Below are 27,705 nucleotides of genomic sequence, written 5' to 3' on the forward strand. Positions count from 1 at the left end.
CCGATTAGTACTGGCCGAGCACCTGGCAGATGGCTATTTGCCGAGGCCCATGCGTGGCGTTGGGATATAACTGCCGGCAAACAAGGACTTTGGCAAAGGAAGGGAATTGCGAGGTGCACGTATACCGTTCAACGGCGCATATCTACTACATATGTACTACAAATCCACTTGATTCGTCATTTGTCTGTCCGGCAGGTACGACACCGCATGTGCCGCGCATCTCGCCCGCCATCCCGGGTCACGAGCTCAGGAGTTGGCTGCGGAGGCGCGGACGCGGCTGGAGCGGGCGCTGGGTACTAGATATGGCGTTTCGGCGGATGAATTCCAAGAAGCTCCCGCTGGGAGTGGGGAGACGCGGACAGTTAGTCCTGCTGCTGCTGCTTCAATTGCAGTTAAAATGTCAACGCAGGAGCAGCTGCGACCGGTGCTCCTAAACGAGTTGCTTGTGGTGCTTCGCAAGTTGCAAGAACAGAAGCAACAGCAAAACTAGCTGCAGCCACAACCATCGGGACGGGGAGGAAGCGGGCTTAAGGAGGGAAAAGCCCCTGCCGTGCGAATATGGTTCTGCGTTTTGGAGAAATTGAGTGATTTGCACTGCGGGATATCCTAACGGGGTCAGGAAGGCGTCCGAGTGCAGCTTACTAATGGCTCTGCGTAGCGACTCGATTTTGAGTGCAATCAATCCAAAACAATTGCTCTCGGGGCTGAAACCTCGTTGCGCAGGGCTATATATTATATACAATAACGTGAGCTGCGAGAGGGGTTGGGGGTCGAGCCGAAAACTTCCTCCCTCGTTCGGACGAGGCAATGACGGGACGAGGAGCAGGGGTCCGTATGTAGCATTGGATAGTTCGAAAGCCTAGGGGCTCATACAATGCGGCGGTTTTTCCCACGTGCATGTGCGGTCATGTGTCATGTGTTACGGGGCGCTGCGTGGATGTATCACTCGCTTGCTTCGGCCGTGTGCCGGCTACAGCTCGCCGGTTATTCCGAAAAACAATTGAATAGGACAACTGGACGAATAAAATAATCGTAATTAAAGGGTACGCTCCATCTGTTCCCAACAGCCACGCCCACAACCGCAGCACGATAACTTCTCTCCCTGAACCACTACGGACGCTCATCACTGACATCAACATCCAGGACTGTGCTTCGCTCTTTAGCTTACATCATCTGCTTTCTTCGCTGAGTCGGTGCCCGCTCGCGTAATGGCCGCTTGGACATCTGGCAGCTAATAGGGTAACATGTTGTCGTTCCTTCTCGATACACGCCCGCTCTGTCTTTCGCGCAGTGTACCTAAATCACGTCACGTTCCTCTACGCTCACCTATCCGGGTCACAACCCGTACTCCTCCTTACTCATCCCCACCCACTCTCTCACCCACCCATTCACCCGCTTACTCCTCTACCACGTCAGTACCAAGTCGAGGCTGGGTCAGGCCATCGACCGGCGACCGGCCCAGACGAGCCCCTCTCACAGCCCCGGCGGCGCTATCGCGCGTGTCGGATCTGACCCTCCCCCCGATCCAGATCCCGCTAACGTCCCGTCTTTGCCCGGGATTGCGACCACATGGCTCTGGCTGTCCTGCACCCGGTACTGGCTGAACATCGCCACCTGCGATAAACAGGTGGCGAAGGGGCGAAGCAGAGCGGGGAAAGGAGGGGTGGCCGTGATGGGGAAGGATAGTTTGGCAAGGGGAATTAGCGGTGTTAATGCTTGGTGGGAGGTCCTTTGTGTGCCCCGCTTGTCGTTGCATGCCAGAGCAGGTGACCCCGGCCGACCGGCTTGGGGGAGGCACCCCAGCTCCTCTCGCGCCACCACTCCCACTTGCTGCCCTCCCTGTCGCCCCGGCTTGCCAGCAAAGTCTCCTTCCCTTCTGGGCCGGCAGATTGATCGATCGCCCAGGCCATACGACGGCGGACAGCCAAACCATCAACTCCCCATCAAACCAAAAAGAGCCGACACAAGCCGGCCAGGCGTTCTCCCTTTTTACCCTCTCCCCGCCTTACCCGCTCCAAAATTGGAGGCGCCAGCGCGGCCGTGAACTCTCGGTGCAGGTGGTGCAAGTAGAGGACGTCATCGGCAGCGTACCGCACCTGCAGCACGGGTTTACAGCAATAATAAAAGATATCACGGGGAAGATCACAGTAACGCACAATACCACAGCGACCCAGGTCACGAGGTACATTGTACACACAAACTCTGAGTTGCGGTTCGCTCGCCTGGGCCCAATCTAACACGAGCATGCTGTGCTATGGGTTGCACGCTGTGAGGGTGCTTAGGTTGACCGGTTCATGTCCAATGAATCCGCCCTGGGGGTTCAATCCTTCACACCACTTGCAATGGGACATACAATTGAACCCCAACATCCGCAGCCCCACCCACCCACAGCCACTGCCCGCAGCCTACCTACCGTTGAACATGGCACTATCTCAAATCATGAAATCCTAAGCCCTGGAAATCCCAACCCTCCCCCCTTCCCCATCGGCATTTGTTTTCCTTCACTGTGCAGAGACTCTCCCCCTTTCCCCAAAGATCCCCTTTGCCCTCACTCTCACCTGCTCTTGCGACAAGGGTCGTCGGTCCCAGTACTGCGCGAAGCACAGCATTACCAGTGTTGGGTAAATCAGTCATGTGCAAGAACACCTAAAACGCAGAGCTCTTTCCGCAGTTCTGACGCCATGCTACAGCGCCCAAAGTGCTACTGTTGTTTTGCAAATGTTGTAGCATGATGGCATGAGATACATGGTTCCAGGTTCGATTCCGACCGTCAGGAGGGATTGTTAGAGCCGACGATGCGTGTAGGTGACACCGCCGTTGGTCCGGCAGACTCCACTGTTTTGGTTGTGGTGGGTGCTGAAAAAGAGAAAAATCACTGACTTTGCAGAAGTCGGCAAACATGGGTGATGAGATGAAAAGGATGGGGATGCTCCGAAATACCTGAGAAGGCTGGGCCGCGGCTAAAGCTTTATCCCCCTATTTCAACACAACAGCTGCAGCTCTGTGCTCACGGCCACAGACCCACAAGGCGACAAAGCTTCCATCTAATGCGACTTGCACCAGGATCGGTCAAGCAGGAACGCAAGAGGCAGGAAATGCTACATGACCATATAAAAAACAGAGGCAGCTTCAACTCATTTAGCCTGGCAGGCAAGTCGCACCGGTCGGAAAAAGGGTTATTCCTCCTACAAACCCGCCAGAGAAAAGAACCCGCCGTACACCACCACCTCTCACCCAGCCATGCCACGTGGCCACGTGGCACCAACCCCACATCCGCACTTATCACCCACCCCGCGCCCACCCTTAGGTCCCGGTTGAATGTCTCATGCAGCAGCCTCTTGTCCACTGCTGTAGACTGCCACCGCTCCCGTAGCTCCGGAGCCAGGTAGCACTCGAGGGCCCGGGTGAGGCCGATCACGTAGCCCACACGGCGAACCACGGGTCCGTACCGCCGGTAGGCCACCTGCCCAAAAATGCAACCATCAACATGTGGGAAGCGGCGAGAAGCAGGGAAGCGGGGAAAGGACCAGATATGCCGTGCACATGCATTCAAACACGCATACACATGCACATGCGTACGCTGTGTTTCGACTCAGGGGATGTCCCATCAGGACGCAAACACATACACACACGCACACCCCGTCATACGTGCACACGCGTAGACACTCACGTATGATCTACTCGCGCTGTGTTTGGACAGGACGTGGATGGACGTCCCGCCCAACACAGGACCTCCTTCCTCACCATTACCATGGCCACATGTCCACCTGGCCATCAGCGACCCTGCCGCCTTCTTCTTTGCCCACGTACCACAATCTTCTCTTGTTATTCCCTTCACCTGCTTGTTCCGCTCCCCTCATACCCTCATACTCTCGTATCCTTTCCCCCCACCTCGGACAGCTGCAAGTCCACCACTCCCCGCAGACTGACACCGTGTTGGTGATACAGAGCTTCAGCGTCGCAGCGCACATCGTAAAACAGCTTAGTCACCGAGGGACACTCCAACACCTCCTTAAGGCATCGAAGACCGCAGGAGGATGACGAAGGGGAGGAGGTGGTGCTGCGGCTGCGGCCACGGCCACCGCCGCTGCTGCTGCCGTTGCCTGACGGCGTTAGCCCCGGCTTGTGCGTGAATGCGGCGGTGGACAGGGAGGTGACGTCCAGCAGGAATACGGGTCCGGGTACGTCCGGCGGTGTGTCGGGTGGGGGAGCGGGCGCAACTGATAGGAGGCAAAGCTTGCCGGTGCGGCCCAGATTCATGCCTGCGGCGGCAGAGGTGGCAAAAGGGCCTGGGACCTGGGGCTGTGTAAAGTTCCGGGGTCGTCGAAAGTGATGTTGGTTACACGTCAACGCATTTCCCGTTCCAAACAAGGGGGTGTTTTGGCTTGGACCGTGTCAGTCATAGCCTACGATCAGGAGGCTGGTCAGCGCTAGATCTGGGCTTGCGGGCTATAGGTGCTGAGTTGTCTTACCTTCGGCGTCAAGGGCTAACTGCTTGGCTGTGGACAGCGACTTGAGCATGTGTTCCAACGACTCGATGTTGTCGACGATCTGAGCTATGCCGTAAGCCTGAAGCAACAACAAGATCGCCGTTGGCGTTCCCAAAGCGGGGCGCACATCAGGTCTCATCCAAGGGAACTTGTTGAACTGGGACGTCTCGTTTGTCCCACCATTCCAGCCTTGTCGGGTGAACTCAGTATCTGTAGTTTTGTCGACAACATGTTTGAAGCGAGCTTTTCCAGGTGGTGTCGTATGGATGCCATGGTCGCGATAAGCAAACGTAGAGGTCTTAACAGAAGTCTCCACATGGAACGCAAATGGGGTTTTTGGTAGGCGAGTCAGATGGCTCCGATGCTCATCGCTTCGACACTTCATAAGCATCCTTGGTGCTGGTCGTTGCCTGGGTACGGCAAGCTCAACGGAATACCGGAAACATATGATTCGTCCGGATTCTGGAGGTCCGCACTACAGTATCCCTTATCCATCAAAGAATATTAGATCTTGCGTTTTCTATTGACAAAATTAGTCGCTGGTCCTCCAGACATCTGCGCTTTCTCAAGGATCATTTCCGGAATAGGGATAGGTAGTATTGTACTGCAAGTAAATATAACTTGAAATAAACCACTATGGAAGGCGAGAGGAGTGAGGCCGCAGAAGCCTCTGCACCGATGGCCCCGCCTCCACCGAAATTCAAGCCGCCTCCGCCAAAATTTCCAGGCTTGCCTCCAAATAATGACGCCGACGTTACTCCTAGGACCTCAGCTGGTAAGCACTTGTCTGGGTTTCGGGGCTTCCTTTCCCCCACCCTGATGCCACCAGGGTCGTTTTCGGCCTGTGTGTATGAAAGCGGCCCCACGTCATCACCGCCTGCAGTTTAAGATCTTATCTTGGCTGCTCTGGACTAAACCATGGAAGCAGCCCCTCCCCCGCGTCCTCCCCAATCGCACGACCCCTCCCCCACGTCCTTTCTGTGGTACCTTGTTTGGTGCTTCCTCTGCTCCTCTCTGCGTGAACACATTTGCAGCGAGTGATAGCGATGCTACTCCCAAGCCTCCGGACGCCGACACCCGTCACAGCCCAGCCCCTGCCCCCACTACTGGCGCCGCAACTGGCAGTATCGCCACGTCCAGCACTGCCGCCGCTGCAGCGGCGGCGGCCCGTGCGGCGGCAGCAGCTGCAGCTGGTGCCCTTCCTGCTCAGCGGGATCGCGTCATCGCACAGGTCACATCCGCGATGGTGGGTCAGGGAATTTGTACAGATTCCGCAACAGCTGGTCCCGTACTAGTTACAAGTTCCGTACGCAGTAGTACTGCTGCTGCTGCTGCTTGCTGCTAGAGGTGGGACTTCGAGGTTGATCTTGAGTCCGAAAGCAAACCGAACCGCACAGCCCCCGGTTAGCACCTACCGCCTGTCTCCCAATGCTCCTATCCGGCAGCTGCTGATCTAGGTGCCGAAGGGAGGAGAGGGCTATATAATCCAAGCAGCAACGGGTCAAATGCCGGGGAGGAGTTTCTTTAGTCGGTCAGCGGGTCGGATCCTCCGCGACCAGCTCCGCGGTGGGCTCAGTGGGTCGTGAGGGTGGGTCCCAAGTCCTGAAGCAGCGGGACTAGAGGCTCGTGTAACTTCTTCACGTCGGGGTGTAGCCGCCCGCGGCCGCCATGTAGGGCCACCCGGTGACCACCCCGGTGAGTAGGTGCACAGTAAGTAGGTAGGTGGGGGTGCACACACACAACAGCCGGCCCTAAAGCCACCCTTTCCCCCTCGTGTTTTACGTAACGACCTAGGCGCTGCAGTTTCCATCCCAATACCCAATACCCAGTACCCAACACCCGCCGGACTACCTACACATGACATCGACCCGACCTGCACCCGGTCTGCACCAACAGCACACATAGAGAAACTCATCAGAATCGCGAATTTGTTTATCCCGAAACTTGTTGATCCCGAAACAAACCCCCACGTGCCGCAGTTCGCAAAGGCAGCAGCGGCGGCGACGGCGACACCGGCCGAGGGTGCAGAGGAGGCTGGCGGCCCTGGTAGCGGCGGGGGCGGCAGTGCGGGCGGCGGCCTCCCGCCGGGTCCGGCTCCTACATACGAGCCCCCTGCCTGGAGCGGCATCCCAGCAGGGTGAGTTCAGGCTGTACGGCAGCGGCGGCCACGGTGGTAGCGGGCACACGGGTACTGGCAACCTGGGCTCCCCGCGGGTCGCCTGGGCTGTGGTGGTATGGGGGGGCTAGGGGGGTGGGGGGCCGCGCGGGGTAGGGATCAGCAACGAGTAACGGTGTAGCTGAAGCAGCGCGGACAAGGGTGAAGGTATCGACACTAGGGCCCGGTTCGCCTCCATATCTACACAACGGACCCAGCCGGGGCGGGAGGAACTCCCTGGACCCGGGAAGGGAAAGAGGGGGGAAGACGAACCACGAACGGAAAAGGGGGGAGGGGGGAAGGGGAAGGGGAAGGTGAGGAGGGCGGAGGGGACATGGTCCCCAGCCAGGCCGTGAAGACCGTGCGGTGCAACAGAACCTCACCAAGGGGGGTTCCATATCTCGATTACCACGTGCGTGCGTATTTGTGTACGTGGTTATGTGTATGCCCCTCCCTTGCGCGCTCCTTTCCCGCGTTCCCTCCCCTTTCCTTGTTTCAGACGTGGTGGCAATTGTTTTTTAATGGCTCTTGCATCGTCGTGGTCATACCATATCATCATCGTCGTCACCACCAGCACCATGAAATGCGATTTCCCCTCTGCCAATTTCCCGTGTCTGTGCCGCACTTCCGACCACCCTCCCTCGCCGCCTGCCTGGTGCATCCCCTGGACTCACCTGCTCTCCCCTCCGCCACGCACTCCTCGCCCCCTAACCCCCCTCTCCAGGGTGGACTACTCTTTGGAGGTGCTGAAGAACGGGGCCATTGTGGAGGTGGGAGGAGGGAGGAGGGCGGGAAGGGAGGGGGCTCTCTGCTGGGGACTGAGGCTGGGAGCTGACTTGAGGGGAGGGTAGCGTTGCCGGGGCTGGACAAAAAGCGCAAGGCTGGGTTAAAGGTGCAAGGGGTAAGGGCACATATGCTAAAATGGGTGGTCGTGGTGGTGGGGTGAATCATATGCAAGGGAACAAGGAATGAACTGCCGGCGTGTCCAAAGTTTGAAGCTGCCCAGTGAGTCCTAAGCGATGAATTCACCGACCCATGGTGGGTGGGGTGGGTGGGGGAAGTCACCGGGTTGGTGAGGGGGGTGGGAATGTGGGTGGGATGGGTGGGAATGTGCCCATGTAACCCTTCGACAGACAGCCCCCCAGGGCCCCAACAACCCCCGAGCCATTCACGTCTTTTTCTTCTCACTTTCTCTGTGCGCCCTTCTCCAGCTCGTACCTCCACCCGCTCCCACCAGTAACCCCTCGTCAGTCCTCCTGCTCCCACCCCGTCCAACCCAACCCAACCCAACCCTACCCCGTCCCTCTGTTTCCCCCCCCCTTTGCACCCCCCCCCTCAGACCCGGCCGGTGAGTTCACAACCCTTCTACACATTCGGCCGCAACCCCTCTGCTGACTTCATCTTGGAGCACCCCTCGGCATCGCGACTACATGCCGTACTGCAGTACAATGGGGAGACGCGGGAGGTGGGTCGGCGGAGCGTGGGGAGCAACCGGGCCGGGTTGGGAAGAGGAGGAGGAAAGCCGCCTACCCATACCAGGCCACCGTAGGCAGGTAGGCCGTAGTTTGGGGGTTGTTGGTTGGGAGGTTGGTTGTGTTCGGTTGGGACTTCAGAGATACCAGCGCCAGTTTGGGTTTGGGATTTGGTTTTTGGGAGATTAGGGGTATCTGATGGGGCACCTCTATTGAAATCCCCCATTACGGCGAGTCGTTTCCGTTACTTGGGGCTCATTCAGAGGAGGGGGCTCTTTGGAAAAGCCGGCAGTTCACTTTTTGGGCGAGGCCTCGAGCGCGAAGCGCGTTTTGGGGGACCGAGGCCCCCGGGGTTCACTGCTGTCTGTCGGCCAGTCAGTCAGTCCGTCCGTCAGCGTCGTGCCTCATTATGAACTCGCATGCCGCGCTGAACTGAGAGTTGCATGTAAAAGCTAGTACTGGGACTCTCTATCGATTCGCCGAAGGAATGTTTCACACACATTTGTTTGTGCGGAAAAATAGCTTTCCGCGGCCAATGGAATTGGCTTCCCATGCGTCCCCGGCCTGAAGACGCAACCCCAACTTACCATCGCGAATCCATACCTACCAGCCACGACCTTCAGCAATAATGAAATATACGGCGCCCAGCTCCGCCACACTCCGCAACTCCAGCCCATCCAGCCCATCCATGCCCCAGCAAGGCTGGCCAACGCCTAACAAGACTGCACACGTATACATCCTTACACATGACTCATATACGCTGTACAGAGGTGGATTTGTAACTGGCTAGCCATTTTTGTTGAGATGGAGGCGGCGCGCAATATGGATTTGCATTGGCGCCTTAGCAGCAAGTGTATATACACCGGATTCATACCTCACTCCAACGCCGCCGGCCGCCGCACCAGTCCCTTTTCGCAGCTTTCCATAACAATGATCGCATCGTCCAAACACGACACCGTTCCTCCACTTGCAGCCCAGCACCGTACAGCCTCCCCTGCGGAATAGTGTGGGGTAACTGGCCGTGCACTGGGGCCGAGAGCCCTTTTCGGCTTCGAACAAGCTGACCACCCTAATCTCTTTCTCGCACATACTCCCCAACCCCACCACCTACTGGCAGGCCTTCATCTACGATGCCGGCAGTACACATGGCACATTTTTGAACAAACAACGGATTAAGCCCAAGGTGAGCAATGTGGTAGGGGGTGTGAGGGAGAGGGGGGTGGGGCTGCAGAAGTGATGTTGCTGTCGCCAGCTCAACAAAGCGGTTGACGACCTGGCTGACTAACTGACTGGCTGACTGGATTCCTGGTTGGGAGGGACCGCTCCGGAGGGCGGTAGGATGGAGGGGAAAGCGAGGGGCCGGACAGGAGGGGATTAACGTCAAGATGCATACATACATACATATGTTTGTACACCAGTAGCTCCTATTCCCCTCAGGTATTTCTTGCATATGATTCCTGACCCCCTTCTGCTGTCGCACCCCGACTCGCCCCCAGATGTACGTCCCCCTGGCCGTGGGTCACACTCTGCGGTTCGGCAGCAGCAGCCGGCTGTATGTCCTGTGTGGTCCGCAGGAGCTGATGCCGCCCGAGGGACTCACCCCGGGGCAGCGGAAGCAGCTGGCGGTGCTAGAGGCCAGCAAGAAGATGAAGGAACGGCAACAACAGGTGCTTGGTGGGTGCGGGTGCGGGCTATTACATACATATGCGGGTGGCCCTTGTGTCATCAGACTTGCAACTCTCCCTCTCTCAATGGGGGCCCCTCATGCGTGCGTCACCTCGCCCGGGTCCCCGGTCTCTCAACATTTGTTCTCGCCATTTTTCTCCCCCCCCCACCAAAGTTTTCGGTGGGAGTTGCATAATCGTGCTGGGATGCTGTGGCAGTTAGCGGCTTTTGATTCGGATTCGGATGTGTCAGTACAGTTGTTTCTGTGCCCCTTGCATGTGCCCCCTGTCCCCCTCTCCTGATCTCCCGTACCCGGGCCCCTGGTGCCCCCGTACGATTTCTACCCCCTGCTGGTTATGCGTCTGCTGCTGCATCTGCCATGGCTACTACTGCTACTGCTACTGCCACTGCCAGGCTGCACAACGCAGTATGAAAGCTGCACTGTCCGGCGGTATCACCTGGGGCATGGCGGACGGGGGTGACGAGGATGACCCCATGGGGGGTGCGGATGTGGACCTAGGGGACACAGATTCCATTGACTGGCGGGCGCTGGTGGCGGCGGGGCACCAGCTGAATGACCGACAACAGAAGCTGGCAGAGAAGATACGGTATGTGCTGCATGCATCTGAATCTGTGCTTGTGTATGCGGGTTTGGTGAGGCGGGGTGGGCGGGGTAGTGGTTTCTTAGGAGAACCAATGGGACGGAGACGAGTTGCATTAGAAAAGGAGGTAGCAGTCGTGAAAAGGGGAGACGAGCAGCTGTCTCCCTTCCACAGCAGTCATAGGGGCATGGTAGCGGCGATATGGAGACAAGCTGCAGCGGGAAGGCCGCTCCCCATTCCCACGACTGCTGCAAACCCCCCTTCCCACGGCTGCTGCTGACCCCCCTCCCCCCCTTCCCCCAGCTCCAAGGAGTGGAAGCTCCAGAACCTGAAGACTGAGAACCAACGCATCACCGCTAAGGAGCGCCAGGAGGGCGGTCTGACTCAGGGCCAGGCGACCACTCTGGCTAGGAACACGCAGGTGGCTGGTGACGGGGAGGGCGGAAGAGAGGGGGGAAGGAAGAGGGGGGAGGGAAGAGGGGGGAGGTTGTCTAGAATGGCCGGATGACGAAGGGATTTACGGCCCGGAGCAGACCACCCAGTAGTGAGGGATGGGAAGGTGTACTGGGATTTACATGTAACGTGAATTAAGGAAACCGGCACGAAGTTGGCCAAACCAACCATTCGAAGGCCGGGAAGGAGGCGGGAAAGGGGCAGGAGAGAGCAATTCAGGTCTGGGTCAGTCGGAGGGGAACGAAAGGGGGGAGGAATGCCCCTTCCCACCAAAAGCCCTTGGATGAGATATTTCCCCCGAGTGCTTTGTTGTCATGGTGGGTGTGACTCCAAACGGAGGAGCTACCTGTAGCGCTACAGTCCTTGCCCTTTTTTTCCTGCAAGGCCTTAGCTTGCGTGCCCTAGCTCCGCGCCACGCAGCCAGACAGCCACACACCCACACGCTCAGCTCTCTGGCCATATCGTGGCCCGCTGCACCTGACCCCACCAATGTTATATGTATGCTCACCGTCTCACATCTGAATCCTGTGGCTCGCTTCAGCCACTATCCCCGCGTATACACACGTACGCACACACATACACACACACACATACACACGGCTTCCCCTGCCGGCAGTTGGTGTTCTGGGTATCGGCAGATGTCTCCCACGTCCTCCTATAATTCCCCTCCGTTCTCCACCACCACCATTACCACCACCATTACCACCACCACAAGCCCCCCCGTTCAACTCCCACCCCCTCAGGCCATGGATCGGCTGGAGGAGGAGTTGGAGGATTTGGAGGAGACCCTGAGGGAGAGCATTCGGGATGCGCTCATGAACAAGGTGTGGGGGGGGAGGCGGGAGCTGGTATTGGTATAAGAGTCGGGAGGGTAGGGGGGAAAAAAGGAGAGCAGGGGTGTTGAGGGGGAGCGGAGGCAGGCGGGGGAGCAGGAGCAGGAAGAGGAAGAGCAGCGCCGGAAGAAGAGGAGGCGGGAGAAGGCCCGGGAGGCGAACGTTACAGAACGGCCGAAGACAACTCTCCAGGGAAGGTCGGGAGAAGTGCAGGAAAGTGGGGGGGGGGTCGTTTCACGCATCATGCGATTTCCCCTCCCCCTACCGCCGCCCTTCTTCCACCCGCGCACATTACACTCCCGTGCGTGGTCTTCGCACCCCGACACACCCCGACACAACACAACACAACACGACACAACACAACACGACACGACAGAAGCGCGAGGCGGAGGCGGCGCGAGGAGGTGGAGGTGACAAGAAGCGCAAGGCCCGCGGAGCCGACAGTGAGGATGAAGGTGCCGGCAGCGACAGCAGCGACGAGTTCTTCGATCGTACGGCAGGAAGTGGGGCGGCGGCCGTCGCCATCAAGCGACAGAAGGGCGCTGGCGGAGGCACCGCCGCCCCAGCCGTGGCGGCGGTTGAAAGCGCGGAGAGCTTGTACGGCAAGAGGTAGGTTGTTTGGAGGCAGTATTTCAGCGTCTGGCATCCCCGGCATTAGGACGGCTGGGGCCCTGGTGAGCCTGAGAGAGAGAGGGGGAGAGAGGTAAAGGTGCTCCGACTGACTGACTGACTGACTGGTCTTTCCAGAGGAAGGTCCGGTTCCCCTCCCTGGCGCAGTCTACACTTCCAGCTGTTGCCGCTACTCCCCTCGTTCCGCCCCATCCGCCTACATGGTGCCGGTCTAGGGGCCCTCGTGGCGCCTTCGTGTATGAGCTCCGATGCTGGGAGGTACAGCCCCGTTGAAAGGGGGTAAAGGTGGTGTAACTCGCACATGCATACACACAAGCACGCTCAGTCCGGGTCGCTGCCGGGGTCCGGGTCCTGCTTCGTGGTCCTAAGTATCACTGTTCGTGTGCCGCAGCAGCAGCGGCTGCTTCTCTCTCTGTGCTGTCTGCACGCTGTTGTGTTGCGTCTGACTGTTGCTGTCGGTGTTATGGTCGTTCATGGTGTCTGTCTGTCTGTCTGCCTGTTTTTCTGTCAGGGAGTTGCTGTTGGAGGAGCAACGGCGGCTGCAGGCGGCGGTGGTGGCGGAGGCCGCGGTGCTGGCGGCAGCAGCTGTTTCGGCCTCCGCTGCCGCCGCCGCCGCCAGTGACCAGGTCCCTTGTGGCGGTGGCGGTAACGGTGGCGGTAACGGTGGCGGTGGCGGTGGTGGTGGTGGTGGTGGCGGGACGCACCGTGAGGCGTCGCCATCGGATATGCACCGGGGTTCAGCGAAGGATGGGGATGAGGGGGGGCAGGACCACCGGAAGGACGAGCTCGGGAAGAGGGCCGACGACAGTGTCGCCGCCACCGCCACAACCACCACCACTGGCACCGCCGGGGATGGGGAGGGGGAAGGGGAGGACAGCTTGGATGCGTTCATGGCGACTATGGGCGCACAGATTGAGAAAGACAAGGTGAGCGGGGCCGCTTGGTGGCGGTGTTGGAGGGGGCCCCCGAGGGTGGGGGGTGGGGGGAAGGTAAGACGAACCAACTCACGATTGAAGCCGATACCAGAGATGGACGGATAGTCCATTGACGCGTAGTGGGTGGTGGTGGAGGACTTTGTGAGGTTCTGTGCGAGGAGCGGCGGCAGTGGAGGGTGGGCAGCACCTCAGCTGGGGGGAGGGGCGGGGGAGAGTCGCGCGCTGCAAGGAGGGGGGGAAGGGCCCGGAGAAGGCGATGAGGTCCGCAACCCTAACACGACATTAAGAGCCAGCCCCAAACAGTCTTAGGCAAGCCTAGGTGATCACGCCCGCGATCCTGAATTCTCGAGGAGCTTCCGCTTCCTGACATTCATACCTGTCCAATGCTGCCTTATCCCTACTGCAGCCTAACATTTCTTTTCTCTCATCACACCTTTCCTTCTCTCTCCATCCCTCTTGCCCTCGCGCACTCTCTCTCTCTCTCGCTCTCTCTCTGTCGCCAGTTCCCCCCCCGGACAGCCCCCATCAGTAATCACCGCTCCCCCCGCACCTGCCCACCGGAAACCTAACAAAACGACTCCATGTGCTCCCTCCGCCCGCTACCACTACCACCACCACCACTACTACCACTACCAGATGGCTTCCCTGAAGAGGCAGCTCGCGGAAGTGGAGGCACAGCTGGCGCGAGTTACGAAGCTGCTCAGGATAGCCGACCCGGATGGCTGGCTGAAGCCCGGGTCGGCAGCGGCGGAGAGAGCACGCGCGGCGGCCGCGGCTGCAGCGGCGGAGGACCGGCGGGTGAAGGCCGCGATGGCGGCGGCGGCAGCCGCCAAGCGCCGCAAGGAGGAGGAGGTGTGCGCACGTGTGTGTTTTGGGGGAAGGAGTGAAGGAGGAAAGGGTCGTAAGGCCCATCAAGGAAGAAATAGAACGCGGTGGCATGCGTCTTTGTTGGTCGTAGGACCTAGATCACCTGTGTGTGGGTGCTGTGGGTTCTCCGCCGGGAAAGGTGGCCCTGCGTTGGAGAGGGGAGCCGTAAGATGAAAAAAAGCCTTCCCTTTTATAGCATATCCTGTTAGCCACATCTCCCACGTGTCCCTCTTCTCCCTCTTTCTCTTCTGCCACCTGCTGTCGAGCTCGCTCTATTCCTGTGTGGCATCTGGATACCGCCGGGGCGGAGGGCTGTTCCGCAGGGCCGACACCGGCCCGTCCTTCAGCCAGTGCTCGCGCCCTGTAGGGCCCCCTCCTTAGTGGTTCTTAGCGAGATTCTTAGGGAGACCGACCCCTCCTTCCCAATCCTCCTGTCCTTCTTTCGCACCTCCTGCGTCGCACTGCCAGGCCGCCAAAAAGGGCTTCGTAATAGAGGTGGAGGAGGAGGAGGAGGAGGCGGAGGCAGGGACCTGTGAAGGTGGTCGAGGTGGTGGCGGGGCGAGTGGGCCCCGGATAACGGGACAGCGACAGAAACAGGAGGAGCAGCACCCGGGTGACGGCAGCGGCGCCAGCGGAAGGGGAGTAGAGGGAGGAGGAGGAGACCGAGGCAGGTGAGCTGTGAGGGGGGAAGGAACCTGGTTTGGGCTGTTTTGATGTTTGTGTGCGGGGAGGGAAAGGAAAGGGACCACGGGGATGACACAGCTGGGTGCACCTGTGCGACCTCCCCCCACCACCTTTTTTCCGTCTTCCCACCTTTCCACGTCTTTCCGCCCTTCCACCACCGGCACCACTACCGCCCTAACTTCCCTTCGTGATCCCTTTCGTCAACGTTTTTGGCCATTGCATCTGACATCTTGACACCGCCAATCGCCCTTAACATATCGCCATCGCAGTGCCTGCGTTGCCAGCGCCACAGAGCCACCGTCGGTCTCTGCTGCTGCCGGTGCTGCCGCTGGCGGCGGCGGCAGCGGGTTGTTAATCATTAAGCGACCGCCCGGGGCAGCGGCGGCGCCTCGTGGGGTGAAGCCAGGACAAAGAGTGCAGCAGCAGCAACAGCCGCATCAGGGTGGCCAGTCGGGGCCCCAGCCGGCTGGTGTCAGTGCGGCGGCAAGGGCCGCGGCAGCTGCCTTGATGGCGGAGATGAACGTGGCGCCGTCACAGCCCGCACTTCCGGGTCGCGGCCGGGGGCTGGCCATGGACGACGCAGCGGAAGGAGAGGCGGCGGAGGCTCGCGGTGGCGCTGGCAAGGTGGGGCGGTTGCGGAGAGGGCTACATGGGGAGATCATGGGACGCGGAGATTATGACCATATGAGGGGGGGAGGGGCCTCAATGGGGAGCCGCCGGAAGGTGCACACCGGGGTTATGCTCAGCTAACGAAGGCGGCGCAGCGCGAGGAGGCGGAACCCTCTGACCTGGTATCGATACATACATACAAAGGATATCCGACCCCACAGCCGTTTCAGTTGATAGGACAGAAGCGTTGGTAGGATAGGGCATTGATAGGATAGAAGCCGCTAGCCGGGATATGGCGGCTGCTGGCTGGGTGGCTGATGTTCGGGATTCTTCTGTGGTCGCTAAGGGGGGGATCCTGGTCTCCTGGTCACGCCAGTCGGAATTGTCTTCGTGTCGTTGGTTGTGTGCAGGGAGCGCACAGGGTCGGAGGAGGCGCAGGTGGCGGCAGCAGCAGCTCGGCGGAGGCGGCGGTGGCGGCGGACCTGGAGGTCCTGGCGGCGGCGCGACGGCGGCGGGAGGAGCTGGCGGAGGCGGAGGCGGCGGAGGCGGTGCAGTGGCGGCCGCCGGAGGGCCAGCGGGGCGACGGGCGAACCAGCCTCAACGACAAGTTGGGTTACTAGCGGTAGTGCGCCTTGGGTGTGTGGGAGGTCCCAGGGGGCAAGGAACTGCATGGTTGGGGCTTGGGGTAGACGCAGTGAAGGAGAGGGGGGCATGGGAGTGCTACTGGGATCTGGGTTCTGGCTGCTAATCTGGGGAAGGAGGGGGGGGAAATGCGTGGAGATGCGGCCGCTGTGCTGAGTTGCGACCGCTCCTGGGACATAGCGCTTAGCTGTTGGATTGCGGTTTTGTTTGCCGTACTGGCGGGGGCTGGAGGGGGAGAGAGCTGGACATTGGACAAGAGATATGGCGAAGGATTGTATGCCTGGTTGGGCACAGGACATAGGGAAATGACTGAACGACGTTTAAACTTCCTCCCTGGCCTCTGGCCTGTGGCCTCGGGCTGGCAGTTATCGGTCTTTGATCCCTTCCCCCGGCTGGTAACCAGATGCGGCATACACGGTGCCATAGCTGGCACTAGTAAGTGTGGTAGTACGTGAGCTCGCGGAAAGAGCTGTCCTCTTGGGGACATCAAATCTCAGCAAGGAATGGCTTGGCTGGTCTGTGCCCGGCGGGATGGCTTGACCAGACCATATAAGACCAGCAGTGCAGGAGCCGGATTACAACATGACGGTCGGCACTGATGAGGGGGGAGGGGCATCTTCGTGACGGCCATTCTGACGCTCCCTTGAGACTGTGCGGTGAAGGGCCCCTCATTTTGAGGTTAGAGCGAACAATGGCGGGGAAGGGTGGGGGTGGGGGTGGTGCGAGCATTGCATCCTGCACTGCTGCCTCCTTGAAGCCGTAATTAGGCATTCATAAGGGGCCCCACAGGGGATACCAGATATACTGAATCCGTCGTGGGGATGGTGATGGTGAAACAGCTTTCGTGCATTCTTCTTAACGCCATGTCCAGGTCTGAAGCGCAGAAGACGGTCCAACTATAGCCGATGGCCCTCCACCCGCACCCACCCCACCCCACCCACAGCAAATCCGATCCGATATGGATTTCTGACGCGGTGGCCCCACGTGACGCGAATCCTCTCCTCCGCCTTGGGTAACGCAACGCAACGCAGCACAGCACGCTTGCGCGGATTCAACTTGCATCGATTTTGCTTAATCGATGTCCGTACATCGATGCATACTCCACATGCTCACAGAAATGCAATAGATAACAAAGCCAACAACCCCTGAATGTAAAGAACGACAGAAACGGTCTTCTCTAGATCTATTCATCTATTTATGTAATCAAGAGGAAATTTCCTTCCAAGTGGGTCGATTGCTGCGCAGTCGAGTGATCAGTGTTCGCCATCAACATATGGCTCATGCAGGTGTTCCTTGCCCCGGTCGACCGTCCCGCCAAGGATGGCTCTCATCCCCCGAAGTCAAATGCTATGTTCTGCTTGCCCGTGTCTGCAAAAATATTGGATCTCGACCCGCTGTATTTATTGCCGGCGCCGTAACCGACTGTCCAGCCGCCTGCGGGGTACGATGTGCGTGTGTGTGGGGGGTTGGGTGTGGGGGGGATGTGAAAGGGGAGAAGGCGGGTTATTTTAGGGATTGTGGTAAACGGGGTAAGCGGTCTGGGACAGCAATATCTGTCGCCGTCGCCGCCTCAGGACCGCACAACCTCAGAGGGTCTGAACGCGCTTTAATCGCAGACTGGTGGCAATGGAAAGCTCTGAAAGACTGCGGCTACTGCAGCTGTCCCGCCTCACACCGGCCTCTTCCCCCCTTGGAGGATCAGGTACCCACCGGCGCCTGCGGTGGTGCCCCCCTCTCCAGCCACATTGGCCGTCGTACCCCCCGCCATGTACGTCTCCGACGGCGCCTGGAAAAAGTAGCCGCGCCCGAATGTCAGTCCGCCAGCCACCACGCCTGCCTGCCGTGCAGGTTCTGCGATACGGCAAGTACGGAAAATAAAACATAGAATGCAGTTGAGACGAGGCAACATTGCAGGGCAAGGCGGCTGCGACGGTAGCAGCTGCGCACGAGGCTCTCTTGGCAACCCAGATGCTGCTACTGCTGCTACTGTTGCTGCTAGACCAGCAAAGCAGGGCGAGATGTCAATTTGGTCCTCTGCCCTCCGGCTACAGAAGTCTCCTTACGGCATGTCTGTACTAGCATCTTTGTAACGGCGACCAACCTGACCGCATTTCCACACATGGGAGACTGAGGCGGCCCCTGACCTCCCAGATCTCCATTACCGGTGGTGCCCACCGTAATAGGAGACCCGCACCCCTGCAATCTCTGTTGTGCGACATGTCTTCCTCCCGACCACCTTTTGACGTCCTTCCTCCTCATCCTACTTCTCTTGCTCTCTCTCCCCCTCCCGCTTTCTGGTGTGTTGTCCCCTCCTGCCTTTTCGAACCCCACATACAAACACCATGGGGGTCTTCTCCGCCGAATGGGCGCCTTCGCTTTCCCGCCAGTCCCCCACTTGACCCCCGTGTACGTCCCCTCACCTTGGGGGGCGCCGGTGAAGGTGTCATTCCCGATAATATCCCTCTGGGCCAGAGACTGACTGACACCCCGGATGGCCGCGGAGAAGCTCTGGAACGGGGGCGAGAAGAGATAAAAGGGAAACGATGAACCGCGGATGCAGATGCGAAGGGGACAGCGCGCGGCCCTGGCGGTTTGGGGGAGGGGTGGGATGCGACGACGCGGAGCAGGAGAGCTTCGGGCCCGTGTGTGATGGGCTGGGTCGCGGAATGGGGTGTCGCGAGGTGGCCCCGGGGTTGCTTGCGGGCCGTTCTCTAGGCTGAGTCCTTCAAACCCCGGGTTGTTTGCCCTCCTGGTGAGGCCGGTCATTAGGAACGTCTGGAATATGGTTTTTCCGGGTCAGGGCTATCGGGACTCCAGGAGCCCGCTGGCGGGGGGTTGGGGTGTGTGTGTTCCGGATGAGAGGTGCAGCAGTTCTGGAAGTGCGTTGTGGGTTATCGCAGCCTAAGCGTGCGAGTCTGTGCGGCTGAACGGTCTCAGCCTTCAGGCACCAGTTCCTGAAGCGGAGGTATCAGCACCCAGCCGAAATACAGTCGGGACACCGTTTGCGGCAAGGGACCCCTTGAAGGCAGACACACAGACAGACAGACAGACAGACAGATGCCGCCGCGAGTATATCCGTGTGTATACCTGTATGGTAGACACCACGTTGAGTCCCGTTGCGGCGTTCTGGGGTTGGGGTTGGGGATCGGGGGTTTTAGGGGGTACGAGTACCCGGGGCGGGTAGGATTGTGGGGGTTTAGTGGGGGGATGGGATGAAGTTAACGAGGGCTGCCAGGCTGTGTTCTGCCCCCCCTCATCCCCCCAAACCCTACCCGTGGGGACCTCCGCAGTCCCCAATATGTCGGGGCCCCCATTATGTTCCCAATCGGCCCCCCATATATCCTCCCCCACCCACCCACCCACCCGCCCCCGCTGCGTTTCCCTCTCCTGTCCTGGTCCCACCTTGGAGCTTCCGGACGTTGTGGCTTTATCGTCCCGTACTGCAGCGCTAGTGCTGCGGGTGCGAGCTAGCCCCGTCTGGGGCACGATCTGTGGTCCGGAGTAGTAGCTGTTCAGGAAGCGATAGAACTCTGTGTGGATTGCGGTGGGGGCGGGGAGGGGCTAGGGTGGAGGTGGGAGGGCTAGGAGCTGCCTGCGGAGCGGGTGCACAGGGATGCGTGGTGATAATCTGGGTGGCGGTGGTGGTGGTGGCGATGGTGGTAAACGGGAAAGAGGAAATGCGAAATGTGTGAACCCTGAAGGAAAGTCCCCGTTATTCTGTGTAACGGTTAAGACGGACAGACAGACAGACGGACAGACCGACAGACGGGTTGCCCCGGCACGATGGCTGGCCGGGCCAGTCAGCAGCCTCGCCCAGGATTCACGTTCCTCACGTGCATAGAAATAGTTATATTGCCCGGCTCTGCCGTACTCTAGCGTCGTCGCCATTAGCACGTCAAATGGGTCGTACAGGTAGGCGGTGTACGGCGAATCCTTGTTTTCGTCGTCCTTGTTTTTTGTGCCATTCTTTTCGTCGTCCTTGTTGTCCTTTCCGTCGCCCTTGCTTTCGTCGTCCTTGCTTTCACCGCCCTTGGTCTTGTCCTTTTTATGTTTATGGTTGTGGGCCTTGGCGGTTTGTGTACGGTATTTGTCTTCGCCCGCAGTGAACATAGCATTGCCGTCGATTCCGTTGTCGCCATCTATGTTGTCGCCACTGCCAACACCGGATGATGCATCTCGCAGTGCCGTCGCCGTGTTGCCGCCAGGACCATCACCATCGCCATGGAGGTCATCATCATTGTACGACATGTCGTATTCGACATTGTAAAAAGGATACATGTAGCCGTTCCAATAGTCGTACTCAGCGAGGAGCGCATCGACGTTGACGTCGTCTGCCTTGCGACCGACGCTGGCGCCGCCAGCGCCAGCGCCAGCGCCAGCGCCAGCGCCAATGCCGCCCTCGCCTGCCGTCGCCGCAGTCGTCATTGAGGTGTTGACGGCCCGCACTCTGTCATCATCATCAATAGCTTCGGCACCAGACATCGTAACATTACTGTTGTACGCGCCAACCCCGGTGTCCCGAGGTTGGGCCTGCTGTGGCGACTGCCCCCCACCGTCATCACCGCCACCATCATCATGATGAGCATCTTGTCCCTCCCTGGATTTCAGCGGCCGGTCCATCGTGTCGTCTTTGCCATGATGGTCCTTCTCATGCCAGCTGGACGGCGGCGGCTTGAGCTTCACGATTCTCCGCTGCGCCAGCGCCGCCGTCAGGATGTCTGTGACGACGTTGACGTCGCCGAACGGCACCTGGCTCACAGCCCTGTGGGGCGCTCATGAAGGGGCGGGCGGGTAGGCGCATGCACACCCACACCCACACCCACACCCACAGCAAACAACACAACACCGCCCATTAATTTCTCACAGCATAAACACACACACACACACACACACACACACACACACACACACACACAAACCCTTACAAACGCACAACAGAGAGAAAAAAGGACACTGTTAAGAGAACAGAAAGCACCGGGCTGACAAGGGCCAAGCGAGCCGCCAAGAGGGATAAGGCGAGAGGGATAAACCAAGAAAGGAATCTTTTCCGGGCCCCCATTCGCCACACGCACATAAGCCCGGAGCTCATAGGGAGCTCATACGCGAATACGGGCTGTAAAGCTCTGCAGTCGTCCGCTTTGCACCCACAACCCTCTGCCTAACCCCCCCCCGTGCTTGCTCCCCCAGGCATTGCGACATCACTCAGGCACCGCTTCCCCCCCGCGGCTCAGATCAGTAAAATAAGACGAACACATAGACGCGCACACACACGTGCGCGACGTAAAGGTACCCACGGTAAGCAGCTCCCGGCCCTGGTGCCCCGGGGATTCCGGGGGTTACTTAGCTACAAGGACACTGAGGTCACCCCTTCAGAACCGCAATATACCGGACCGAATACGACAGTCCATGCCAGCTCCTGTCCGTGTCCCCCTTTCCAGATACACACATGCCGGTCCCCGACTGTGGCCCCCCTCGCTGCCACCCGCACCTGCCCGCTTGCACGCCATCCCCCGCCGCGCCCCGCCGGTCTGTGGCCGTGCCGAAGCGGAAACTGTGCTGTGAGGAGCCGCCGAAGTCATTCGTGAGCGAGAAGCTCACCCCGAAGGGGAAGCCGGTGCCCTGGAAGGTGCTCGCCACCGCCGAATTGGCGGATCGGTCTGCCAGAGAACACACACAGATAGACAGGAGAGCAGGGGAGGCACAGCAGGCCCAGAGGAATTAACGCAACTGGAAGCCAGTGACTATAGAAGCTGAGGGAAGGCGTGGCTTTTGGAATGATAGGCGGAGAGCAGTGGTATGGGCGTAAAGCAGAGCGGAGACCTTTCTTATCGCGGAATTGGGTCCGCGCGAAGGCTGCTGCTGCTAGCGCTTTCGGCATTCGCCCCAGCCTGGAAAAACCTTCAACATTTATTTCTTTGCTGTGGTGTAGCAGATGTGGCACCCACATTCCGGACTTACGGAGCCGATGCTCTCCCGCTGCGGTCGGCGGTAGGGCAAGGCTGGCCGGGGAGGGGGTGCACGCCACTGCCCAGCCTGCCAGCCCCAACCCTTACACTTACTGCGTCCCGCGTTGGCTTGCGTCTGCGACAACGCCAGGCCCAGCAGGCCCACCAGCTTGAAGTCCGCGGGGAGGTCCGCAGAGGTCCGGGTCACGGGCAGGCGGCTCTCCACGAAGATCTGCAAAGTTTAGGTTTCGGGGCAGTGGGCGGGGCCGTGGGCGGGGCCGTGGGCGGGGCAGTGGGTGGGGCAGTGGGCGGGGCAGTGGGTGGGGCAGTGGGCGGGGCCGTGGGCGGGGCCGTGGGCGGGGCAGTGGGTGGGGCAGTGGGCGGGGCAGTGGGCGGGGCAGTGGGCGGGGCAGTGGGCGGGGCAGTGGGCGGGGCAAGGAGTAAAGTAGGACAGGGTGCATGGGGCCATCCCCCCACATTACCCTCCGATATCTCGTGCAGGTCCGTAGGAAAGGAAAAAGGGAAAAAACGTTACCCCTCAGGACCATAAGTTCCGGTGAATCATTGAGCACCTCCTTATCTCCAATTTATCAGTCTGTTGCGCTCAGGAATTGGCAACGGCGGCAGCCAGCCCGTGCTGTGGCTGTACGACCCGCGGGTCACACCACACACCTGCAGCAAGCTACGCGCGTGGCTCCAGTTCAGGTCTTCTTGTTGCTGTAGTTGCTGGTGGTGGCGGTTGTGCTGCTGCTGTTGCTGCAGACTTCCCCGCTGCTCTGTCCCGGCATCCTCCATCACCGGCTTTCCGACGCCACCCCTCTCCGCCAACCCCGCTGCTGACTCCGCGGCCGGTCTGCCAACAGCTGGAGCAGCACCCACATGGCCTCCCTCAGAGCTGATAGCCGCGGGTGCAGCCGATGATGCCTGCGGCGGCGGCGGAGAACCGCCGCTGGGATACATCATGTTCAACCCAACTTCGGCGGGACTCGAATGGGGGCCCACGAGGCTGCGGCCATCATGTTCAAATCCAGCACCTTGCACTGCGTCAAAATCAGCGCTTTCGTACACGTAGCCATAGTCGCTGTGTTCCGTAGTGGCAGCGGCAGCGCTAGCTGCTGCAGCGGCGGCGGCGGCGGTGGCAAGTGGCTCTAGTTCCCCTCCTGGCTGGATGCAGTGTTCGTACGGCGCCGTGAAGCGCTGCGGCAGTGGGCGGTCTAGCGGCAGCAGTGCGGCCTCCATTGCCCAGGCCAGGAGGTCGCTGCAGCGAGCTGCTTGCACATGCAACTGTAGCATCAGCTGCGGCTGCTGCTTCATCAAGTCTGCTTCAAACTGCTGCTGCTTCTGCTGCTGCAGCTCACCCTGTATTACCTGGTTCCCATGCCCGTCGTGTAACCGTGCAGACGGGCCCAGAAGTGCCTCTACGGCGTCGGCTTGACGGGATCTCGCGCTCGCAGTCTCCGCCGCGACCACCGCTGCCAAGGTTGCTGGTAGATCCTGCCTAACCGGCCACCGGCCACCGGCGGCATCATCCTGCTTCTGCCGTCGCCACCACGGATGCGGCGGTTCTTGAGCCTCTGCAGGGGCCATAGGGAGCACTCCGCTTCCAACGCGTTCCATGATGCCATGGCCCCCAGGGACGGTGGGCGAAACCGCACCACGCTGCATAGCAGTTTCCTCCTCCTGGGCCTGCAGATGGCTTTGTTGGCAGTTCCATGGCCGCCGCTGCTGCTCGGCATCGCCCCCCGCCAGCGCCTGAGTGCCTGTAAGCACGGCGGCTTGCGGCTGCGTATGAAACGGTACCGCACCTGTGACAGCAGTGAAGGTGGAGATGCTGCCGCCGCCGTTGCTGCCGGTGGGGCTAGCGGGCGGGCTTGCCACCGAGGGGTTTGGGTCTTCTGCCTCAGCTACATGGGCAGCCTGTGTGGCGAAGCTTCCTGAAGTAATCGGGATCCATAAGACGGCGGTTTCGGAAACACTGGGCTGTTCCTTGGCATCCGAGTAGTCACTGCGTGTCGGTGAGAGTGACCCGTAGGTCAATGCACTGAGGCCATCGTTACCTGAATAACCTGCAATCGGCTGCTGCTGCTGCTGCTGCTGCTGCTGCCGCTCAAGCTGTTCTCTTTGTTGAAGAGCTTGCATCAATAACTGTTGAACCTGCTGGTGGTGAGGGTCGTCCGGGTGGTGGCATCCGCCTGTGCTGTCTACTCCCCTCGCAGCATCGGCATTGCTGTCACTGCCGCCGCCGCCGCCGCCGCCGCCACCGTCGCCACTTTGAGCTCCTTCCCCATGGCTATGCTGTGCGTTAGGGGCATCGTTGTTCCACTGCACCACCGCTGAGGGGTACCCAGTCACTGCAGCCTCCTCCTCATATCCAAACAGCACCTGTACACAATGTGCAAGTGGGGGAGGCCTTCAGGATTTTGTATATTCGCACACTTTGGCGGATGGTCCAGGGGCTGGCCCTGCGATAGGTGCTGCCCACACTTCCACGGTACGGGCTCAGCATGCGCGTCCACGTACCCACCGCTGCCGCCGCCGCCACCGAAAATACATGTATCCATGAATCTATCAGGTGTACATCGTGCCCTACTTCATTCGCCTCCCCGCTTGCAATCCCTAGAAGCCCCACATACCTTCAAGCTCTGCACTAATGAAGCCGGGAAGGCTGATGGAAGTAATCTCGGCAGTGGCTGCGCCACTCCCGATGGTATCCCCTCAATGCCATCTGCTCTGCTTGCGGATGAAGCAATAGCAGCGGCGGTAGACTCTCGGGAATCCATCAAAGACGTATCTCCGGGGACACCCGCCCTGCTACAACGGCTGATGTCTGCGGCTGCCATTAGCAGCAGCAAGAACAGCAGCGGCTGTTTCCGCAGCGCCGCCGTCGCCGCTGCTATGACCACTGCAGGCGAAGCTGCTGCCATTGCCATGTGCACACGTGGTGTACAGTAGCGCAGCTGGTTTGGCGTCTTCATTCTTCAGACTCCACAGCCAGCCGGATTGGGAGGATAGCAGCGGGCAACTCACGCTTGGACGATCTTACGGATGGAGATCCTGATCCTGACTCAAGGTGTTCTAGGACGGTGCCGCAGCCTTTGGTGCGGGCTCCTCCTCCGCTCCTCCTGGCCTTTCGTGCAGGCGTCTGCGAACGAGAGAGCTCAAGGAAACACCACCTAACTCCCCCACTACCGGTGTGTGTGGCTTTGGGCTGTGCTGGAAGTGTTTTGCGTGTTTGTTGCTTTTGAGTTGTCCAGGGCAAACGTGGTTACTACGGATGAGCTGCTGCTGCTGCTGCTGCTGCCACGGTCGTCGGCCCCAGGCGTCGGGCGACCCGCGTGAAGAGTTGCAACAATCCCCTCGGTAGCGGAAATCTTGCTTAAAGGCCTGCTGTACTGTATGTTGGATTTCCGGCCCAAGACGAGGTTATTGCCCTGGAAATGAGACGTGGTCGCAGCCGGGAAATCTGGCTCACGCACGATGGCTCCTCAGTGGCGTCAAGTACATGCGATGCTGTGGAGCTATCGACGAAACGTGGGCTGCATCAGGGCTCTGTACTTGAGCCGTTCTTGAGCGGTTTCTCCGCTGTCCCGAGTGTGTCAGATGGAGAACCGTCACGTCCCAAGACTTTCCAAGAAGACGCCCGGTGAACGCCCGGTGGTAGCTGGCAGAATGGTGAGAACGGCACCTGGTGTGAGTGTATGCGGAATGGTGTATGCAGATGCTCCTGTACTATCTCGTACAGGCTTATATGCACGCGTTGCCGCTACAGCCTCGGGGTAATGAGCTGGGCCGATTATAGGACGGGGCCTTAACGGCTAACCGTCGCGGTGGCGTCAGATTTTCATATGCCAGGCACGTGTTTGAGCAATAAAACATTTCGAACAGAAGTAGGGAAGGTCTAGGTTAGGGATAAGGTTGAGCAAGCTTTATATGCGGCGCCACTAGGATATTTTGAAGACGCGCCGGGTGCTGGCTGTTGATCTGCCTTGGGAAAGGGCTGCGAGCGGCCTGGCAAAGGAATTCACTCATCAGAAGAGAGAACGCTTTGGGAACAGGTGTTTGCATGGCCCGTGTTAGCCAGGGTTGCTGGAATTGGAGATTGCGGGGTTTGCGGGGCCGGGTTCGCTTTTGCTTGCTGAGAGGGCCTGTCCTAGAATTTCCTCGAGAAGGCATTTGGATGCCACGATTCGGGCATTCCTTTAACCTTGACTCCTTCCGAGACACATATGCTACTACTCAAGATGCTGGTTTGTGCGTGCAGACATTTGCAATTTGAAGGTTGTTCACGCCAGATGCGACGCTATTCTCGTGATCTGTCCGATGCCGATAGCCTAGAGCATAGAAAGTCCATAACTCCTATACCACGCTGGAATTGAAAAAACCCTGGAAACCCTGGAAATAATAGAACCCCCTGAGCGTCTTTAAGACGCGTAAGTTACGCTCTCCCAGCCTCGTGCACAGAGCTCAAGCCGTACAAAAGCCACAGAAAGCTTAATGTGGAGTAGCTGTACTTTAAAGTCTTTAAGATAAGGATGTCATGGACTTTGTGTGCTGATGAGTCAGACTCTGACGGCTCTAAATGGAGCTCCTGAAATTCATGCCATGGCAATTTTTTACTTACTCAAAGCTTCACCGTGGTAAAGGCAAATGCTTTTTGTGCTAGCGCTAACTTGACTCGAAGGCCGACTAGTACAGCTGTCGGACAATTGTACTGCCAAAAGTTTCGGGATGAAATAAAAAGCTCTTGGTAGAGCATCCTCTGCATACCAGCGACAAAAAATACAGTCCTTAAGTAAATATTTAAAGAAGATCCTTTTTGATCCGATACCAGAACATACAGGTTAACTCCGAAGTTCGGACGAAGGGACGTGATTCCATCTGACCCGCAAAGATGGCGGACCGCATCTGGATGCTTATGGCTCTCGTTAGCCTGGCTTCAATTATAACAGCTGCTGAGAACGTCAACTACACGTTTGGTCAGACCATGGTAAGCGAGGTGAAAAGTGGCTTAGTTGTTGCTCCATAGGTAAATGCCATTTTCTGTTACAAAGAATGAAAGAGAGAAATGGACTGAGAGGCCCGAAGAAGACGGGCCTAACGAACGGAGAAAGAGACACCGCAACTGAACTAACGCGAGGCTGCGCCAGAAACGGGCGGGCGGGCGGGCGCGCGCTGAACAACAAAAACAAGATAAGCTAACCAGCTTAATGCGCGCAATAAATGACGGCCCTGAGGACACGGGCCGTTGCGAAACAGTTAGTCTAACAGTTACGCATTGGGCCTTACGCCCAACTAACCCAGCTTACTTACGCAAGCTCGCATTAGTTGTTGCTCCATAGGTAAATGCCAAAGGAGAAGATACCCCCTCTAGCGGAAATAACAAACAAACTGAGCACCAAAACAGCGCAACGCGACGGGCCGCTAGAGGGACAAAGGACGCGAGAGCTGCCAGACAGGCACACACAGCGACACGAAATAAAGCTCCCCAAGCAAAACGCCTCAACGACCTCCAAACGATACTCCAGCAGCAAGGACGGCGGACACGCCATCTCTACACAGGCAAAAGAGCAAACAAACAGAACGCTGCCAAAACCACAAGGACGAGGTCAAACCAGCGCTCTCCAACCGCGCACAGACTGACCCACCGGCCACAAACGCGACGGATCCCTCAACAAACGCTGACGGACGCCCACTGAAGGAATGGACGATAGACACGCGAGAAT

General features: G+C 59.0%; 4 protein-coding genes across 4 annotated transcripts in view; 2 read left to right on the forward strand and 2 right to left on the reverse strand.

Moving 5' to 3' along the window:
• Window positions 1–1,473: 1,473 nt before the first annotated feature.
• exn1 (3'-5' exonuclease) lies at window positions 1,474–4,721 on the reverse strand (the record flags this gene model as incomplete). Its single annotated transcript, XM_002950114.1, has 7 exons — window positions 1,474–1,614; window positions 2,010–2,096; window positions 2,559–2,591; window positions 3,302–3,463; window positions 3,892–4,262; window positions 4,473–4,569; window positions 4,671–4,721. 7 exons carry the CDS (start codon window positions 4,719–4,721, stop codon window positions 1,474–1,476), a joined length of 942 nt encoding a protein of 313 aa, XP_002950160.1.
• Window positions 4,722–5,126: 405 nt separating this feature from the next.
• Window positions 5,127–16,015, forward strand: VOLCADRAFT_90486 (uncharacterized protein; the record flags this gene model as incomplete). Its single annotated transcript, XM_002949999.1, has 17 exons — window positions 5,127–5,265; window positions 5,525–5,736; window positions 6,165–6,185; window positions 6,470–6,627; window positions 7,370–7,415; window positions 7,985–8,110; window positions 9,235–9,300; window positions 9,614–9,791; window positions 10,219–10,390; window positions 10,688–10,805; window positions 11,581–11,661; window positions 12,047–12,279; window positions 12,812–13,226; window positions 13,872–14,087; window positions 14,571–14,773; window positions 15,056–15,410; window positions 15,806–16,015. The coding sequence occupies 17 exons, from the start codon at window positions 5,127–5,129 to the stop codon at window positions 16,013–16,015; spliced, it is 2,949 nt and encodes a 982-aa protein (XP_002950045.1).
• A 1,349-nt stretch (window positions 16,016–17,364) lies between these two features.
• On the reverse strand, window positions 17,365–23,764 carry VOLCADRAFT_117462 (uncharacterized protein; the record flags this gene model as incomplete). The annotated part of the gene is made up of 9 exons (XM_002950115.1): window positions 17,365–17,471; window positions 17,796–17,888; window positions 18,458–18,545; window positions 19,125–19,163; window positions 19,440–19,567; window positions 19,871–20,799; window positions 21,526–21,694; window positions 22,097–22,214; window positions 22,655–23,764. Coding segments are annotated over 9 exons (2,781 nt in total), but the record flags the coding sequence as incomplete, so codon positions are not given.
• Window positions 23,765–26,873: 3,109 nt separating this feature from the next.
• VOLCADRAFT_90488 (uncharacterized protein) overlaps window positions 26,874–27,705 on the forward strand; it is a gene marked incomplete at both ends in the record, with an annotated part of 6,417 nt that continues 5,585 nt past the window's right edge. Inside the window, one exon of the mRNA XM_002950000.1 lies at window positions 26,874–26,969. Coding sequence (XP_002950046.1) covers window positions 26,874–26,969 — 96 coding nt within the window. The remainder of the gene's footprint in view (window positions 26,970–27,705) is intronic.

The sequence above is a fragment of the Volvox carteri genome (assembly GCF_000143455.1).
Source record: "Volvox carteri f. nagariensis unplaced genomic scaffold VOLCAscaffold_17, whole genome shotgun sequence".
Classification (NCBI taxonomy): Eukaryota; Viridiplantae; Chlorophyta; class Chlorophyceae; order Chlamydomonadales; family Volvocaceae; genus Volvox; species Volvox carteri.